The sequence below is a fragment of the Oncorhynchus clarkii genome, chromosome 2 (genome assembly GCF_045791955.1).
Source record: "Oncorhynchus clarkii lewisi isolate Uvic-CL-2024 chromosome 2, UVic_Ocla_1.0, whole genome shotgun sequence".
NCBI lineage: Eukaryota > Metazoa > Chordata > Actinopteri > Salmoniformes > Salmonidae > Oncorhynchus > Oncorhynchus clarkii.
Genome location: NC_092148.1, coordinates 27,854,037 through 27,873,673, shown reverse-complemented (window position 1 = coordinate 27,873,673; position 19,637 = coordinate 27,854,037). Strand labels below are relative to the sequence as shown.

The window sequence follows — 19,637 nt, the reverse complement described above, 5'->3', positions numbered from 1 at the left end:
GACGGCACATCTGCGGACAATTCTGGCTAATTGCTTATCAATTAAAGTAGAGCATTAGCGTTGCAGAATGGATGGGATTCAAGACCAACAAGTGCCTTATATTAAATCCAATGTGAGTGAGAGACAAGTTTTTTTTTTTTTTTTCACGTATAATCCAAGACCAAATAACAAAAAAAACAGCACTTAGATATCATGACATTGTTATTCATTATTGTGTTATTAAGTTCCTGTAAAACCTGCAAGCTGGTCACTCAGTTGGTCGCTCAGCCACCTCCATGTAAGATAGCATAATATTTGAACTATTACTGTGTAATACATGATGTTATATATTCTAAGAAATATTGTAATAACGTTATTACTAGTAATCACTAAAGTGTTGCATTTCCTCTGTAGTTATGGGTAAAGAAAAGGGACAGGGTCAAGTTTAAAAGTGTGTGAGCTGTGTGATTGATGGACATCCATTGCCCTCTCAGCTGTCATCTGTGTAAGTGTGCTAGTACACAACAGAATCACTCCAGTGGGAAACATTGATTTATTTTCTCCCTTTTAGAGGCCACAAGGGAAGACGTCTTACAGCGAGAGACCAGCAAATGACAGAAAAATAAAATTCATTAACTCTGACCTGGCCCTGGACACTGAAGGTAGGTAGAGCAGAGGGGACGAAAAGGTTAATTTCACGGCTTCTTAACGTTTAGCAAAATTCAATTGGTTTGTGGCCACCTGCACTCTTAAGTAAAATCTCAATTACAACACTTTCACCTGTGAAGATTGCGAGTAGCGTCTATCAGTGGCTACAGACCCAAACTGAGTTGTTATTAGTTACACACGTGCCTCTGAATCATCTAGCCAAGCCTCCAATGGCATTCTAAGCCTATCAGCCTGTCATAGTGGAGGGAATTGTTTCTGAAGCTTTTTTGTCCTGTTTTTTCTTCCCCTCCATGATTGTCCTTTATTGTTTTATTCTCCTAGAACTCTTCCAGGACCTCAGTCAACTGCAAGAGACCTGGCTGGCGGAAGGTATGTTTTTACCCGTTTACTGTAGTGTCGAAGCTCAACAAGCTCACTTGGTTTAAAATACAGAGTAAGAGAATTGGAGAGAAGGAAAGGGAAAGGTAGAGATGTAGACAAAAAAATCAGCCCCAAGTTCCATTCCTACCAACGTGCAGTCCAATTAAAGCTTGTGTGGAAGAGGCACCTTGTGTGTCATGCATACATGAGAGACTGTGATGAGCATGGTCTTGAGGGAGACTGAGGAGGCTCTACTCTGTGTCATCACAAATTACCAGGAGAAAGCTGTCCGCTGCTCACTGTCTCTTCTGCTTTTGGCAAGAGCTAAACGCACACGAGCCGCCACCACCGGCACCAACTCCACCGGTCGTCTACCATCTCCTCACTCTCACTCTCTATCGCTCTCTCTCTCTCTCTCTCTCTCTCTCTCTCTCTCTCTCTCACACTCCCTCACTCAATCCCTTTCTTTTCCTCTCGGCGCATCTCTCTAAAGATCATCCTCCATAGCTGTAGTATCGTCTGTCTTTTCCGTTTCTTTCTTTTTCTCTTTGGAAGAAAAAGAACGGATTTACTTTTGACTTAGAAAAATCAGTTGGTCTGTGATCAGCAACTGAGATTTTTTTTTTGGTTTGAGAGTTCATTTTTTTGTTTTGTTTATTTAATACTTTTTTTCTAATGGCAAGACTTGCTCTGTGTGGTATAACTCAGACGTGATGCTTCAGGATTTAAGCGCGGGTGTCTTCTTTCCACCCTGTTTGCAGCACAGAATTTTTGGTCAGTAAAGAATATTGATCATATTGTGCCTGTACCATTTTCGTGAGATGCCTGTGTTTGTGCATGTCTTAGTTTGTAAACGTGTTAGTCTGCTGCTTGTATCTACATTTGATCTTCTCTTGAATATCATTTACATGTTGAAAATGCTTTTCTTTGCATGGGACATGCAAAGAAAAGTTTGCAATGTTTATTCCTTACAATTGATTGCCAATAAGCTGCAGTGTGCGTTAATAGAAAAACATGGCCTTTTATTCTTGAACTTTTGTTGGTACATTTTGGATGTTACTATTGCTTTGATTACCTTTAGAGTTACCTGTAAATTAAAATATGCAGTTTGTCCAATCTATGTTATTGGCATTAGGTTTTAAAACTTGAAATCAGAAAGGTTCAGACTCTGAGTAAATAGTGGTGTAAATATGAAGTAGGATGTGGATTCAACGTGCGAGTTCTTTGTGGCTTCTATAAAAGTCCTCTACATTACTTTTGAATCATTATCATTTCCCTTGTCGATATGATGGTATGCATGCGTGAAGTTTGTACTTGCCTCTTGCTTAGGGACCAAAACAAGCCCACGACATTGTGTGCTGTATAATTTGGTCCCATCACCTTAACTCGTATTGTAAATGTACCATGAGTTCCCTTTCTACACATAGTATAACAGCGTTGATCTCTGTATGTGGGACATCCTTCTCAATGCACTGCATATTTATTTGTCTCCTTAAATGCACTACACATCATTGATTTATGTGGACTGCATTATGGAAGACAAAAACATGCCAACATCTTGTGTCAGATAACTATTTCATAGAAATATTGTTTGGATTAGAATTAGGCTACATTTGGTATAAATAATGCCATCATTCTTTTGTGGTTCAATCTATGTCAGTGTCAGGACTTTTGCCCTTTGGTCTCTCAAGCTTTGAGGGGGAATCGACGTTTGATGACAGATTGAACTTTTGATGTTTTATATTCAGACCAGATATTTCAAATTCAAATAGAAAAATGTATACTTCTGGTAAATTGTTTAGATATTCAGCTCTACTGTTACATTAGTATTGAACAAGACAACCTGTTCCTTTATCCAGTAGGCCTTAGTCTCTACTGGCAGATGATTCTAGTCGTAATGTTAAGGTCTAAAGTATACAGCAGATCGTTAACCAATAATATACATTTTTATTCTACTCAATCAACTGTAATGTTTTTCTGGTCTTTTTTTGTCTTCTCGGTTATCTTATTACATTTTCCACGGAGGTAGAAACATATTTCTCCCTGCTTTGCACAGGTGGATAGGCAACTTAATCATTGATGAGATTCATCTATTCTTTAATACATTTAAAAATGCTTGCAGTGTAATTTAGGGGTTTTAAAAATGAAAAGTATGCTTTGAAATAGATATTGGAATACTTTACCAGCTACTCTCTGCCAGTTAGATTATGAAGTATATACCGCAGGGCTTGTAAAAGAGTAAGATGTCGTTTTAATATTTTAGTATTTAAGTGGGGAAAAAGGCCTTGGTTCCTGATATAGATATTACTGTAAGGAGTACAGTTCTGCATGTCATGGATCAATGTGATGTACGTTTCAAGATTGAAGTAGATTTAATAAATTACTTCCTGTCCATTAAGAGAAAAAAGGAATACCTAGCTACCTATTTCAAAGATTTATTCATTCAGGTAATTGGAAATAAGAGGAGGAATTATGGGAGACAGACTGAATTTCCGTCATCACAAACCGAGAGGTTGAAAGGTTCTTAACCTGGCCATTTTGGCCAAGGCTTTTTTTCTCTCTCTTTTTGGGAGTTCTTCAAGTATCAATTTCACTTTGAGATCTATTTGCTGAGGTTGCCACAATTTTAGGATACTGTAATTTTTTTAGAATAAATTGTTGACACAAATGTGAAAAGGATAGTTGACGTAGTCTGGCCTATTGAATTGAAAGTTTTAAAAGGAGACGGTAAATCTTTTCCTCAACCCGTTCTTTTCATCTCAGCCCTGTTGGCGCGCTAGCTAGATTTGTTTGAAACCAAACACCATCAGACACACAGCACTTGTAGGTACAGGGACCATGATGGTGTTGGGTTTCAAACAAATCTAGCTAGCGCGCCAACAACAGGGCTGAGATGAAAAGAACGGGTTGAGGAAAAGACAATGGATGTGCCACTACTGCTCAGGGCCTGTGTATGGGGCTTTGCGGTTTTTCTTTTCTCTCTTCTTTTCTCTCTTCTTTTCTCTCTTCTTTTATCTCTCTCTTTTTGTGAATGGCGGCAGAGTTCCAGTTTTGGTGCTCTCCCCAGGAATTGTTGCAGGGATCAGCTGGCCCATTCACAGACTGGGTCCAGTGACTCATACATCCTGCTGCAGCTCCTGGCTGCAACATCACTTTGTCCCGCTCTCCTTTCGTTTCCGCCTGTCCGTTGCCATCCTTCTTCCCCTCTCGCTTTGAACCTTGTGACTTTGTGATGTCTGCAGTGCGCGTGTGTTACACAGTGCTCGCAAACTTGAGGCAGATAGAAGTTGTACACGGTTGTGGTCGAGACGTTGTTGTTTTTTCTTTGAGTGGTCCGGCTTGCACTGGGTGAATGTTTGCCAGTCATGGTCTTGTGGTGGAGCCAGTATTTTGAATTGAGAGAAAGTTCTGGTCTGTAATTATTTATAGTGGCAAGGTGTGACATTATTTTGCACTAAAAGGTGCTTTGTATGAAACGGTTCACGTTCTTACAATGGCCATATTGATGCAGAAATCACAGTGCATACCACACACCCTCTACAAGAGGGGGCTTGGCTGGCACAAAGAGTTGAAGTCAGCAGGTGCACAGGGTTTTAAAATTATACTTCAGTTGCTGTTCTGTTGATCTTTATCACTATACAGTGTTGCACCATACAATACAATTCATCTTTCCATGTGTGTATCAGAACAGTGTACTTTATTGACAATTGTTTTACGGTGAACATTAGCTCACACAAGGCTTGACCTAATAGTTTTTCACTTGTTGTTACACAACTTATATTGTGAGAAACTAGGAGTTTTTCTTTTCCTATTTTCTTGGATTGTTTGTTTTCTCTCGTTTTGAAAAGTGAACAGATCCTTTTGAAAGGGAAAACACAGAACAACTTGATCATGTGACACAGACCTGCCTCGACATGATACTGATTCAGTGATAATGAGAATCCACCTCTTTGTGCGTAAAAATAGACGTGCTAATGACACATTTAGATTTCTAATATTGCCGTTTGCCACAATTCTCCAAACCCGTCAAACTTCAGGGACCTAAAAAGTACAAATATGTGTGATATAAATATGTACATGCCTAATTGGACCCTGTGCCGAGCCTTCATGGTCTTAGCATTAGCCCAAAGCACAGGAGTGTGAATGATAGATGAAACACTCTGGATTGGAGCAGAGCTGACTCGGCAGGTACAGGTGGATTCAGCAGTGAGGAAGAACCCAATTAGCTACTGTTAACAATGGGTGTTATTGCTATCGGCGTGGAGATAGCAAACTCCTGAAGCTACAGCATCATCAAAAAACGGACTAGACAACCTCAGGACATGTGTAATCAAGGGAAAGAGGGGAAAACAATATTCTTTCTCCCTAGAGACCGTTATTTGAACTTTTAGCTTCTCTGTTTGTCCATCGCGTGCGTTATGCCTTGGATAAACATTGGGAGGATTCTGCGGTTACATTGCTTTGTTCATGAATAGATAATTGTCCATAAAGGGATTTTTTTATGTCTTTAGGGGCTTTTCGCCAAAGGAAAGGATTGCGATGGTTAGACTGGATATCATGAGTCTGGTGTTGTCCAGCGGCATGAAAATCACCTTTTCCTCTCCTCTCTGCTTCTTTCTCTAGCTCAAGTTCCCGACAATGACGAGCAGTTTGTCCCAGACTTCCAGACTGAAAACTGTGAGTATATGATGCCACAATGTTATTGTGTGTGTGTGTGGGTGTGGGTGTGTGTGTGTGTTTGCACTTGTGTGTGTGTTTTTCTATGTCTCTCAGTATCCCCACCTTCACTCTCACATGTGCTCTCCAGAGAGATAGTCTTGCGGGTTGGCAGACAGGGGCAGAAGAGAGGGGGTAGAATAGGTAGCTATGATATTATAGCACTGGGGTTTATTTATGTAGGAAAACATCCACATATTTTGAGTCGTTTGCAATGAGTGGTAATAATCAAATAGTGTTTTATTTATATAAATTATATAATCATCTCAAACTCAAGGATTTTATCCTCTGTTACTGTCGGTATGTGTTGTGGTGGTTATACTGGAAGAAATCCAATGTATCTTGACATAAATGTGCTATACATTATAATGCACTTGGTGGCACAGTACAATGAGCATTTAAAGTGAGTGGAGACGAGGCTGTTGTTGGCACAGTGTGGTTATGAAGGAAGTCAGCCAACGTGGAGACAGAAGTGGAGTGAGTGGAGCTCAGTGGGATCCAGTGCTAGCACATGTCTTTTAGATGAGCCAAAAGGCCTGTGCAACAGTGAGAAAGCAGGAAACTGTGTCTGTAATGACCATTACCCCCCTTTATCACTCACATGTTTGATATTCACCTCAGAATATTTTATTCATTTCAATACTTTTATTTCTACATTTGTCTCAAGGAACTGTTTGGCTTTGAGGAACCTCCTACCAGTTTCTCTGAGCTCCATAGACGTACATTATGGTACATATCCACTATAGGATCCAAAATGGTTGCACAGTAACATCCATAAGGTCTTGAGGTCCCCATGTCCTTCAAAGCCATCCAGGGCCCACCGTGTCCATTGTAGTAGGAGACTGCCGACCATAGGAAACGTCCTGTTGGCATGCCGGAGCAGACTGGAGAGGCACAAACAGATGGTGGGAGGGAGGGCGAGGGCACCGTGGTTGGGCTCTCGAGCAGGCATCCCAGCCTGCAGTACTCCAATATGGGTTTCACCAAGGAGAGAGTGAGAGAGGATGGTGGGATTGTTTAGAGGTCAATAGAGGTAAAACGAGGTGTATGACATGTGCAGTCCATTCAGTCTTACAGTATGACATTGAGAACAGGTGGAAACGTGACAATAGACTTTGAGAACACTGTTGATATAAGCTGATATTTTTGACATTTCTTTTTGCGCTTCATAGAGAAGCATTCATGTCCTCACTTTATCACCTCACTTGTGGACAATTTTTGCATGTCCATCAACCATACTTAACATCAAATTTGAAAGGGAAACTACCAGACACTGAATCATAAGGCTTTGCACATGGAGGAGACATTTTCTTTGTCTAATACCTTCAATGTTAGTGGTTTCCATGCTCTCATTAGCATAACTTAGCAGGGTATGAAGAAGTACAGTAGGTGGTGTAAAAATGAGACCACATAATCAGCAGATAAGCTACTAACATTAACAGTAATGGCAAGCACTTAGTTTGTGAAAATTGATTCCGCCCCCCGACGTTGCTATTTTATGAATGGACTGGAGAAATATCTGCCAAAAGTAGACTTCACTGTAAATGCCAAAATACACAGTTTGTAAACCAACGCACACAACTGTTGCCCTCAAGGGCGTTTTGTGGTAATTTGGAATGATTGGCACCAAAATTACATTTTTTAGTTTGCAGCTAATATAGTGGCTGTATTGAGAAAATTCACTGTGAACGGCATAGCTGGTTGGGAAGTATTTCAAATATGATTTAAATAAGGGAACCAAAATAATCAGTGAAAGAGATTGTGTGCACTTACTTTGTGCACTGCAAAGTTTAAAGTCAGAGACCGAAGGCAAATAATCTAAAATCTGTATTTATAAAAATCAATGATCAAAATGTTGTTTTGAACCAAATGTATGCTTTGGTTTCTAAATAGGGAATAGGGCCAAATAAACAATAGTAATTTGTTATCAAAATATTGAAATGCTAATAATGTGGGCAAGCATAACGCATGTTCATTTTGTACAGAAAACCAGCCAAAGAAGTTGACAGAATATTTGAGAGATACAAATGAAATCCATTCAAAATGATGTCATTAACTGTCGTAAATGCTTGTTCTTATGAAACACAGTCATTTAGATAAATCAATCTGTAGATAATCACAGCAATTTAACATTTATGGACCTGACATTCTAAAAAGGTTGATCTGTTCTCGTTACAGGTGATGTCTTCCATATTGATTGGTGTACATTTGGCACCCCACTGATAAATCTATTGTGACATTTCCATCTCTATTTTAGGTGCCTCTCTTAGAGCGCATGAGCTGTTCTTAACATTGTAGTTCATTCAGTTCATTTGCATATTAACATACTTTGTTGTATAACAAAAACATAATTTCATAAACCATAATTATAGTGAACAAAAATATAAACGCAACATGTAACAATTTCAAAGATTTTACTGAGTAACAGGAAAGGAATAAGGAAATCAGTCAATTTAAATAAATTCATTAGACCCTAAATCTATGGATTTCACATAACTGGGCAGGGGTGCAGCCATGGGTCAGCCTTGGAGGGCATAGGCCCCACTTGGAAACCAAGCCCACCCACTGAGGAGCCAGGCCCAGCCAATAAAAATGAGTTTTTCCCCACAAAAGGGCTTTATTAAAGACATAAATACTCCTCAGCCCCCCCAGCCCCCTCATACGATCCCACAGGTGAAGAAGCCAGATTTGGAGGTCCTGGGCTGGCGTGGTTACATGTAATCTGCGTTTATGAGGCCGTTTCGACGTACTGCCAAATTCTCTAAAACTACGTTGGAAGCAGCTTACGGTAGAGAAAGGAACATTACATTCTCTGGTAACAGCTCTGGTGGACATTCCTGCAGTCAGCATGCCAATTGTATGCTCCCTCAAAAATTGAGACATCTGAGGCATTTGGTTGTGTGACAAAACAACACATTTTAAAGTGGCCTTTTATTGTCTCCAGCACAAGGTGTACTTATGTAATAATCGTGCTGTTTAATCAGCTTCTTGATATGCCACACCTGCCAGGTGGATGGATTACCTTGGTAAAGGAGAAGTTGTCACCAACAGGGATGTAAACAGAATTTGAGAGAAATAAGTTTTTTGTGCATATGGAACATTTCTGGGATTTTTTATTTCAGCTCATGAAACATGGGACCAACACTTTACATGCTGCGTTTATATTTTTATTCAGTGTATGTCCATTGATAAATACATGTACATCACAAAACAGTAAACAATACGTCTCTGTTACTTATTGTCCCTCTTGCCATAAGCCTTTAATTAGCCAGATAAGGCAGCCTCTGTGTCTGCGACTCCTGTGACGCCGTTCGACCTCGTCAAAGGTCTCCCCTCAGGAGGTACCACTTTGACCTCCGATCGATGACCCGTAAAGGTCGCGCCCCACCGAGGCCAGCGAGACCTGTGAACATCCCCTGTGCTTTGCCACAACGTGCCCCGTGCATCATTCCCCTGGGACCCAGGCGTCAGATGGGGTGTTGACAGATTGACTCCTGCACACAGAGAGACTGTGACACTGTCACACAGGCCAAGCTGTCAGTCAGCAGTGAGAAACTCAAAACATCCGCTTCTCTCAGCTCCTCAACCCCTAAACTACTTCCTCAGTCATCAGCCTCGGAATGGACTTGTTTTACAAGGCCCATTCAAGAAAAATATACACTGGGCTGGCAATCACCCATGTAGACATTTGAGCATGGTTGTAGCTCTAAATAACCGGTGAAAAGACAAGCAATTTTAGTCTTTTTTTTTGTTTGATTGATTTTCACTTCCCTTCATGATCACTATCTACTTTGTTTTGACGTCGCAGTGTGTCTGATGCGGAATTTAACATGAAAATTGACCAACCTCTTCCTGTCAACTGTAACGAGGAAATTATTGTGCCCTATTCTCTGCATAAGTAAAGCACTTTGGGTGTATACTCTCCTCAGTAGTTGTGGATGTTCCTGGTACAACCCCGTGTGCATGTTCGTGCACGTACGTAGCCTGTGTGTTTATTAGCGATGACACGGTAGCTCTCCAGGTACCCAGGACTGACTTGATCCTGACTGACTGGGTTTTCATCAGCGTGGCCAATTTAATTAGTGTTGATCATGACTCAAGATGATGGGACGTTGATCAGGACTGATTTGGCTCTTAACAGCTTCTTAAATGCACAGGCCACTGTGGGAAACTGGGCATGGGTACAGAGAGTGGGCTCAGATCAATGGGCCTTGTTAGTGTTGTCTGGACAGTATTGGCAGTTAGCTGAAACGTGATATGGATTTAGTGGAGTCTAGCCCTGCTTTGAGATTGTCATATTTCAGGAAGGAAGAGAGTGAGTTACAGTGAGTGATGAAGACTGGGATTCTGGACTTAGAATTAGAAATAGTCTGCATAGATATTCCCGGCCCTGTCCTTAGGGATAGCAGTGGAGTAGGATGAAGTACTGGATATGCTTTTATGTACACCTATTACCCAAGTGTTGAGTAAGGATTTTATATGTGGTGGAAGGGCCTTCAAAATAGGTTTACTTTCCATGGTGATATGACTATTGTACATTTGGACATATAGAGTACTGATAAATAATGAATTAGTTACTGAATAAATGTTTCAACATCACCAATCTAATGTACCTTTCCACCTGTCTCCTCTCCATTCCCAAACCCTCTCACACATACATGTCGTAGTGGCATTCCACGGACTGCAGCTGAAGATCAAGAAGGAGCCCCACAGCCCCTGCTCCGAGCTGGGCTCCACCTGTGGCCAGGAGCGGCCCTTCAAGCTCCACTATGGGGAGAAGTGCCTGTACAACATCAGGTAGGTAAGCCACAGCACCAGTCACTTTTCCCGTATCTGGAACCAACAGAGCCAGATTGTATACAAAGAAATAGACTAACACCCCAAAAAATGAACATCATAGGTTTTGGTGGTTTGGAAAATATCCCGTGGGATATTGAAGTAGTATTTATTTGACCTGTAGCGACATCTCACAAGGATTCTGCAGGTAAATGTGGTTTGATTAAAGATAAACATTAAACACACTATGTGCTGTCTTTTTCATCTCCACAGGCTGTCCAATATATCTCCACACTGTTGGATGGATAATGACTGCTTCATTATGATTGCTTGATAAACTACAGTACTTCTGGCTTCCCACCCTGTTTTCAATGTTGTATTACTTAATTGCAGTCATTCCCTATGAAACAAAAGGCCAGGTGCTGTGCTAAATGTTTCAAGTTGAATGCACTTGACTTGGAATAGATCTAGGATATTATACTGCCTACCTAAGGTGCAAATTCAATTCAATGAACTGCTTTTTCAAATGAACCAATATGCCCATGGCACAAGAGTCGGCTAGTTACGTTAAATCTTGAATTGATTTGACTTGTGATATATGGCATTGTGATATATGCTTACGATATTACAGTACCATATACGTCAAGGGTCATCTTGAAGAAGTATTCTAGAAGAGGCGACACAGAAGTATTTGAAACCCTAAACATATATGCTAAAATATACATTTTCTTAAAGAAGGAAAATGTGTAAAATTTCAAATTCAAAATTTTGTCCAAAAAGTGTTTAAACTGTCATTTTGACAATAACTATAACATAAAAGACGATTGGATATGAACAAGGATAGCGTTTAAATACTAGGCCACACTACAATGACTTCTGTCAAATGGCATGCTTGGATATAATGTCAAAACAACATCAGACTGATCCCTCCACCCCGTGTGTCTCTCAGTGCCTACCAGCAGCACAAACACCCCACAGGCATGAAGCCCTCCAGCCCAGCGACGCCCCCCTGCAGCACCCCCGTGTCCCCCCTTCATCATGGCTCCCCCACGACAGTCCCCACCCCCAAACCAGACAGGACGTACCCCCACCTCCAGCCCTCCCAGCCCCTCCCGGACAGCGCCTACTCCATGGACCACAGGTACTGTACTACACAGCTACTGTATACTGTAGGCTACCACTACATCATCTTTAAACTGGCACTAACAAAACATTATCGACATAGTTTCAAGTGCACATTTTACGTTTATTTGATCATTTTAGTACATTCAGTACAGTTTTACCAGAATCTAGATGTACCATTCTAAGTAGACACACGGGTTGTATAAATTGTCAAGCTTTAGGTCTAAACATGTATTTATGTCAGTCCGTCTGTCTCAATCGGTTATCATGAAAATGTGTGAAAATGTAATATTTTTGCCTTTGTCAGATTTCGACGCCAGCTGTCGGAGCCCTGCCACTCGTTCCCCTCCCCACCGTCGATGTCTCGGGACGGAAGGCCCATGTACCACAGACAGATGTCCGAGCCCAACATCCTGTTCCCCCCACAAGGCTTCAAGCAGGAGTACCCCGACCCCTTGTTTGAGCACCCTGCCATGGTCGGGGCGCCCATTCCCCCCACGTACCCCCCCTCCATGATGATCAAACAGGAGCCCAGGGATTTCACCTATGACTCAGGTGAGTGGGCGTGATGGGTGTCTCCTTATTTTTTGGGGGGAGGAGGGGGTGGTCATAGAGATACAGTAAAATATGTTGTATTTAATATTGTGGTGTCATTATCTTATTTGGTGTTTTGTTAAGATCCCCATTAGCTGTTGCGAAAGCAGCGGCTCCTCTTCCTGGGGTCCACACAGAACATGACACATGAGATAATAGAGAACGTTAATAGACAAGAACCGCTCAAGGACAGAACTACATTTAAAAACTTCACACGTAGCCTACATATCAATACATACGCTTTGTGGAGTGTCAAAAAAAGCAGAGCATCTCTTTATTACGGCCGGACCTCTCCCCATCTTTACAACCATTGAATCTATAACTAGGGTAAGAGCTATAGAAAAATGCATCCTACTGTGTATATATATATTTTAGTGTCCATCATTAGAGAAATATGAGAAATTCAACCAAAGGACACTCTTTTCACTCAATAATATAACCAAATACTTGAGCATTTGGACCCACCACAGCATCAAACCACCCTCTTTTTATTCAGACCAGATAGTTGCCATTTGAGGAATTGGCCTGTTGATTGGATTAACCCATTATTAGCGCAGGGGGTTCTGGTTTGGATGTCTGTGCCGGGCTCCATTTCCTGTGGTGCTCTAATCTTTGTGCCTGGTCACAGTCCGCCCCCGCAGAAGGGGTGGTGGAGTGTTCTAACCCCCCCGGGTCCCAGAGGCCTGAGGCCACGCCGGGGCATGAATGAATGAACCTGCACTGGACTGCTGGCTTCATTCATAAGATAGAGCCAAGGAGAGATTACTGTGGAGTGGTGTAATAGTGTGCCCAGTCAGGGTGGAATGTGGCATCCACTGCAGAGAAAGATTTCAATATCAACAGCACTGAGCTCCCTTTGAGTTGGCCTTCTCTCTGTAACATGAGCCCTTTTCAACAGGGACATGTTCATAGGAGAGCGCAACAGAAAACATTTGCAACAGAAAACAAATGTTTCTATATCCAGGTAGTCCTCACTATTTACATTTGAGTTATTCAGCAGACTCTCTTATCCAGAGCATCTTACAGTAAGTAGTAAGTGCATACATTTTCATACTGTTCCCCCGTGGAATGGAACCCACAACCCTGGTGTTGCAAGCGCCATGCTCTACCAGCTGAGCCACACGGGACGGTTTATTTCAGTCTGTTGTCTCCAGTTTGGTGTCTAATGAACATTATCCTGCATTACCCTGCAGACACAGGTTTCCATTTCGGCATGGATGAACAGGGGGGGGTCCTTTTCCAGCATGTTTTGTATCCCAGATTGACCATTTTGGTGAATTTATTAGCTGTCATTCTGCAGCTTGGTTACTAGACCAGGTCTGTCGAGAGGATGGGAGGGGAGCCTGGTAATTTCATTAGCAGTAATTTCCTCGACAAGCCCATTACTTTGATGAATCAAATGAACGGGGTTAGTCATTTTATTGACCATTCACTTTGTAACTGTTTCGGCCCTTTGATTGTACCCAGCAGCTGTAATGTGGTAGGAGGGCCAGACATATACACTATTATACTGTTGTAAATAGTACCAGTGAAGTTGTCGGCAGTGAAACAAAGTCATCACAGCCATCATGCTTCACTGCTAAAGAAACAGAACAGGCAGAAAACATGGCCGGCATGTTATGCTTCATTTACTCCAACGCTGCTAATAGGTTATCTTGAGCTTAGCCAAGACTAAGACACAACACTGTTCAGTACCAGTTTCATATTGTATGCTTGGTGTTGACTGAGCTCCAGTGTGATGCTAGAAGACATGTTGTTTTATCAGGGGCAGTGAGTGAGCAGTAACTGACTGCTCTCAGATATCTGATACTGTCCTAATGCTCCCTTAAGGGCTTCTAACACCCATTCTCCTCTGTCTCCAGCAGAAGTGCCTAGCTGCCATTCTGTCTACCTGAGGCAAGACGGCTATCTGGCTCACAGCAGCAGGACTGAAGGTGAGGGATGACACTTGGAGACATGCATGTTGGTTGGGTTATTCATCCCGTCCAAGTTGCCGTTTTCCTAATGCGATTTCTCAACACTGTCTCGTCTCTCAGGCTGCATGTTCGATAAAGTCGCAAGACATTTCTACGACGACACCTGCGTGGTCCCCGAAAAGGTTGAAGGTGAGACGTCCAAGAGTTGAGACACAAACTGCTGCATTCACTTGTAATTTCAATCAAAGACATTTTAAGCCATTGAAACATGTGAAATGACAACCTCCTCCCACCATCCCAACCGTCCCTCCATCCCCCTCCTTCCTCCATCCCCCCTCTAGGTGACATAAAGCAGGAGTCAGGTCTGTACCGTGAAGGTCCAACCTACCAGCGCCGAGGCTCACTGCAGCTCTGGCAGTTCCTGGTGGCTCTCCTGGACGACCCGTCCAACTCTCACTTTATCGCCTGGACTGGCCGGGGCATGGAGTTCAAACTCATCGAGCCAGAGGAGGTGAGAGCATGCCTGTCTCATCATATTCCACATAGAGTATCTTAGTCCCTTCAAGCAACAGTGACCAGATTATTCTGATCATTGATTTGAGTTTGAGGTGAAATCTGCTCTTCAAACGGTCAGAATAATGTGTTAGGAAACGTTTTGAACGAGGGAATGTGCCGTACTGACATTCTTTTTTTATTGCCTCACCACGTGCTAAAAGTATGTAATCTGATCAAATCAAACACACTGTCAACCGGAGAGTGGCCTACTAAATATTTCAATGAACCTGTTCCTAAAAATATAAACAGTGTTGACGGTTCGGCCCTTTGAAATGGAACAGGTCTGGGTTTGTGCGCTCACATCGCAGACAGAGAGGCACAGTCAGTGTCAGTGTCCGGTGTGTTGGTTGGGTAATGGTTAGTGGAGTGTGTGTGTATGTGTGTGTTGGGGGGGTGTGTAACTTGGCATCGGCCCACATGGCCCAACTCAGTGCGACCAGCCAGCTGCAGCGAACAGGGCGGCCATTCATACCATCAGGTGACCAAACGCGCTAACTTTGGGCTTTGGGTGGCCGTAAATTTTGCCTTTGGCCCGGGCAGGTGTAACACATGAATGAGCATGAGGACATGAAAGGGGGCGCAATGTTTTTAGTGTTGGGTCCAGGCAGAGAGAGAGAGAGAGAGAAAGAGCGAGAGAGGGGATGAGAGAGAGTCAGAGAGAGACGGGGTTAGAGAGAGAGAGACGGGGTTAGAGAGAGAGAGACAGGGTTAGAGAGAGAGAGACAGGGTTAGAGAGAGAGAGACAGGGTTAGAGAGAGAGAGAGAGAGAGACGGGGAGAGAGAGAGAGAGTGGTATACAGAGACAGTGGGAGTAGGGCTTTAGAATGGAGGATGGGAGGTTGTGTGGTCTGGTAGACAGGTGCTGTAACATCTGCTGCCTGCTCCACTGGGTGGGTGACAAGTTCCTAATGAACACATCCCTGTCAAGGGGTGTGGAGTCTGGTTCCACTCTAATTGCTGTTATTAGGAAATATGGATTAGTAAGCTTTGACATTTAGACAACGTCATTCCATTCTTACCGGGAAGTTGTGTAACAGGGGGTGTGTTATGTTCTCACCTCTTATTATGCACAAGGAATATGTTACAAGGCTGAAGCCACTAATCCTCAACCAAACATAATGAACGTGATCTTTCTATGACATTCTGGCTCTATTCATTTCACCGCGGCCATTTCCCCTTTGTTTAATGTGTGTCTGTCTGTTCGTGGATGTGTGTGACAAAGGTTGCACGTCGATGGGGAATCCAGAAGAATCGACCTGCTATGAACTACGACAAACTCAGCCGATCGTTACGCTATTACTACGAAAAAGGCATTATGCAGAAGGTAAAGAGGCCTAAGGCGGCACCCTGACAAGAGACATATGACGATGGTTCTGCGTGTGATTAGCTGTAATACCTTCTTCTCCATAGTCAACCATGGGCTCTGACAAATGTCCCTTTGGGGACGATAAAGTTAATCTCATTTTATCTTATCTAATCTTATCTTATCTCCAGGTGGCAGGGGAGAGATACGTGTACAAATTTGTGTGCGACCCCGAGGCTCTGTTCTCCATGGCCTTCCCTGACAATCAGCGGCCCGTGCTGAAGACGGACATGGAGCGGCAGATCAACGAGGAGGACACAGTGCCGCTGTCACACTTTGACGAGAACATGGCCTACGTGCAGGAGGCGGGGCCCTACTGCAACCCGCCACACCCGTACAGCGAGGGCTACGTTTATTAACGCCCCAAGACGCCGAACTGCAATGTACTTCACAGTCACTACGAACAGGGGGGGAGAGACTGTCATTCAGAGGACCCCGACTCACCCTCGCTCACAAACTCCACCTTTTTTTCTTCACATGTTTGTTGACCTCCAAGCCGTACTGCAGGATAGAGAGTGCACTTTATGACTTGACTGACAGTGTGTGAACCTGTGGGGGGGCTAGCTATGTAATTGGGTTGTTTCAGATGTTTATGTTGATTTTAAAGGAGGGATTCCCCCCCGAGCATGCCGTATTCGTATGAGACAGGACTCAAAAGGCCAAAGGTCACATATGGACATATTCCTGCAGTCTAGGCAGGTGAATCCTCAGAGCTTGAAGGAGAAAAAAAAATCATCCTGATCTTTTCGACAGTTACAGGAAACATCCTCAATTATTTCTCTCAGTCCTCTTTTTGTTCAATTGCCCTTTCATCTCCATCATGTGTACTTTCTTACTCATTTAAGTGAATAATGCAATGTATTGTAATGACATGCTTTTAAGATACTTTTATGGTGAAGTGACATAATTATATACTTGAAACAGTAATGTAATTATACCAATCTTAGTTGACATCTACATGCTGCCTTGCTGCCAGTTTTAAACGTGCCCCTTTGCCAATACTGACTGCCCAACAGTACATCATGATATGACTGAGTTTTGGATTCCTTTTCAAAACTACATTGACTGTGTAGACCTGTAGGAATTTGGCACGAACCGGTCAGATGCAATCAAATTCACCCTAAACATACTTTATTATATGTAATGCAAATTACCTGTATTTAAAAGACAAATGAAGCGGAGACTGTACCTTTATTTAGTCTCTGCATTTTAATGTATATCACACCAGCAGTCGACTTAATGAATTACATATTTAGAAGAAACATTTCATTCTGATTTGTCCTACATTATATGACGCAAATGGTTTTTATGTTAATGATGTGTAGCAGTTCAGCCATAACACTAGTTATCCGATATTTCAATGCCACAATGTGGGAAATGTACAAAACAAATGTTCCTTTTAAATCCCATTACACAATGTTGCTTTCCCCTTTTTAAAATCAAAGGTAATGTGAGGAATGCATACCGTACAAAAAAGAGAAAAACGTGCTAAACGAAATCATATCTAACTTTTTCCTGGTTTTTTTTTTGTAGACAAATTATGTAAATGTTGCATACAGGAGTTGCATTTTAATAAAAAGGTATCAGAAATATTTTGAATTTTCTAGTATTATAAAGATCCATGTTATAAATGAAATAGGGTTTCCATGTGTTATCAGGTAAATGCACATTGGTTGCTGCTTCGAATTGTAACCGTCATTTTATAGTCTAACAATAGTGGCATCTGCAATTCTGCGTTCTGTTTAATTGTTTTGTTTATTCACATGTTTTGTTTTATGTTCTTTAAAAATGAAAAAAGTCACCACGATGAAGTTCTGTAAAAAGTTAGCAGGTTGGGATGGGATTAGCAATAGCCAATAATTCTGTAATAAATAGTGCTGGAAAAACTGGTATATGCGTGATTGTCACCCATGAAAATATATATATATATTTTTACCATGAATACAATATTTTCTGATTTATTTAAGTCTTAACTAGTAAACATTTGTAAAGATAATAGAAGTATGGGATCTTGGTGAGCTATCTATGGCAACTATTGAAATAGAAAATATAATTTTTGTCGTAATTTCCACAGCCAATTTTACCACAAAACCTCATGTTGCATTTAAACACAAATATTCTCTAAGGTTTCAAAACCACATTACTCAGTAGATTTACTGACAAGCATAAACACAATTAGAGCAGTTCAACCAAGCATGTGTGGGTTGGTGTAGAGAAGTGCAATGGAGAAAAGTAACTCGTCAATTTCCAGGTTGGTGGGGATACTCTCTACCGCAAAGCATTTAGCCAAAAGTGGCACACAAAGAAAAATCAATGTCTAATTTAAAGCAGTATTTTTTTCATGTTGGACAATTGTTGGTGTCTTTTATTCCTACTCTTAAAAAGCTGGAGTGTCAGTAATGAAAAAGTAACACTGCCTTAAAGTTATTATTGCCTTGTGTAAAGTGTCACTCGCAAAAAAAAAATCAATGACTAATTTAAGGAAGCGTTGTTTAATTGGTTTCACTGGGGGAAAAATGAAAACGGATGTGTAAGTAATGAAAAAGCACAGCTTGCCTTAATTTGTCAGGCCAGGTTACAGGCAAACCCTATTATAGGTCCTACTCTTAGATGTTTTTATTGATTGCCTATAGTGCAATGTATTGCCCCTTTAACTTCATCCATCTGATTGCTTTTTGGAAGCATTTACTAACACCTAACTTTTAATATGATGGATTACATGTTTGATTACAGGGTCGTTCCACCAATTCAATGCTTTGAGAAGTGTAACTTGGTAAAGGAGTTGACCTAATTTTACCATTCTGTCATAAAGGACACATGTTCAACTATACTGAACAAAATTATAAATGCAACATGCAACAATTTCAGTTCATATGAGGAAAATCAGTCAACTGAAATAAATGAATTAGGCCCTAATCTATGGATTTCACATGACTGGGCAGGGGCGCAGCCAATCAGAATGAGTTTTTCCCCACAAAGGGCTTTATTACAAACAGAAAAACACATTTTTGTTAAGTATACATAAAAAAATAGATTGACCATAACAGGGTTGGAGATTTCATCTTAAATCAGCCATAAATCCCCTCGTGACAGGAGGAATGGAAGCTTGTGCGCAACAAGCTTTTAATGTGGCAATTTAATTGCAAAAATATTTCTAGTCTTGTCTATTTATGGATAGCAGTGTTAACGTGGTATGCTCAACCCGCTCAGTTATCCACCACAAACATCAGTAAATGGGCAAAAATGGTCAAACCAGCTCTTCTGATTTGACACTGACTTGACTGTTAGATGTTCAGTGTTTCTTTGGGTTAATATGTTTTAAAGGAGCAGTTTCACCATATTAAAATGAGAGTTCAGTTCATGTAACAGGGTTGACCTTAAAATGAGGGACAGAGTCACTAATCACATGAAATAAATAATAGTCTTCAGAAATGACTTCATCAAAGCAACAAAATAACTAGGGCTTTGCAATGATGACGAAACATGGACCTTTTTCACTTTAGCAAGCCTCTGTTCATATTACAAATGTGATTATATGGTATATATTAAAGGGCGTTTCATTTAATATAGCAGGCATTTCAAATATT

At 41.5% G+C, this 19,637-nt stretch overlaps 1 protein-coding gene across 2 annotated transcripts; it reads left to right on the top strand.

Annotated features, from left to right (window-relative positions):
- On the top strand, positions 1–17,926 carry LOC139380671 (ETS variant transcription factor 1). 2 transcript variants are annotated; one of them, XM_071123592.1, is made up of 13 exons: positions 1–112; positions 551–641; positions 970–1,017; positions 1,717–1,782; positions 5,632–5,685; positions 10,392–10,521; positions 11,450–11,641; positions 11,930–12,177; positions 14,079–14,150; positions 14,253–14,321; positions 14,474–14,643; positions 15,910–16,011; positions 16,182–17,926. In XM_071123592.1, the coding sequence occupies exons 1-13, from the start codon at positions 68–70 to the stop codon at positions 16,407–16,409; spliced, it is 1,515 nt and encodes a 504-aa protein (XP_070979693.1). In that variant the 5' UTR covers positions 1–67; the 3' UTR covers positions 16,410–17,926. The 2 variants fall into 2 exon arrangements, with proteins under 2 accessions (XP_070979693.1, XP_070979702.1); XM_071123601.1 differs by lacking the exons at positions 1–112; positions 551–641; positions 970–1,017 and having other exon boundaries at positions 1,722–1,782; positions 14,082–14,150.
- The last annotated feature ends 1,711 nt before the right edge of the window (positions 17,927–19,637 follow it).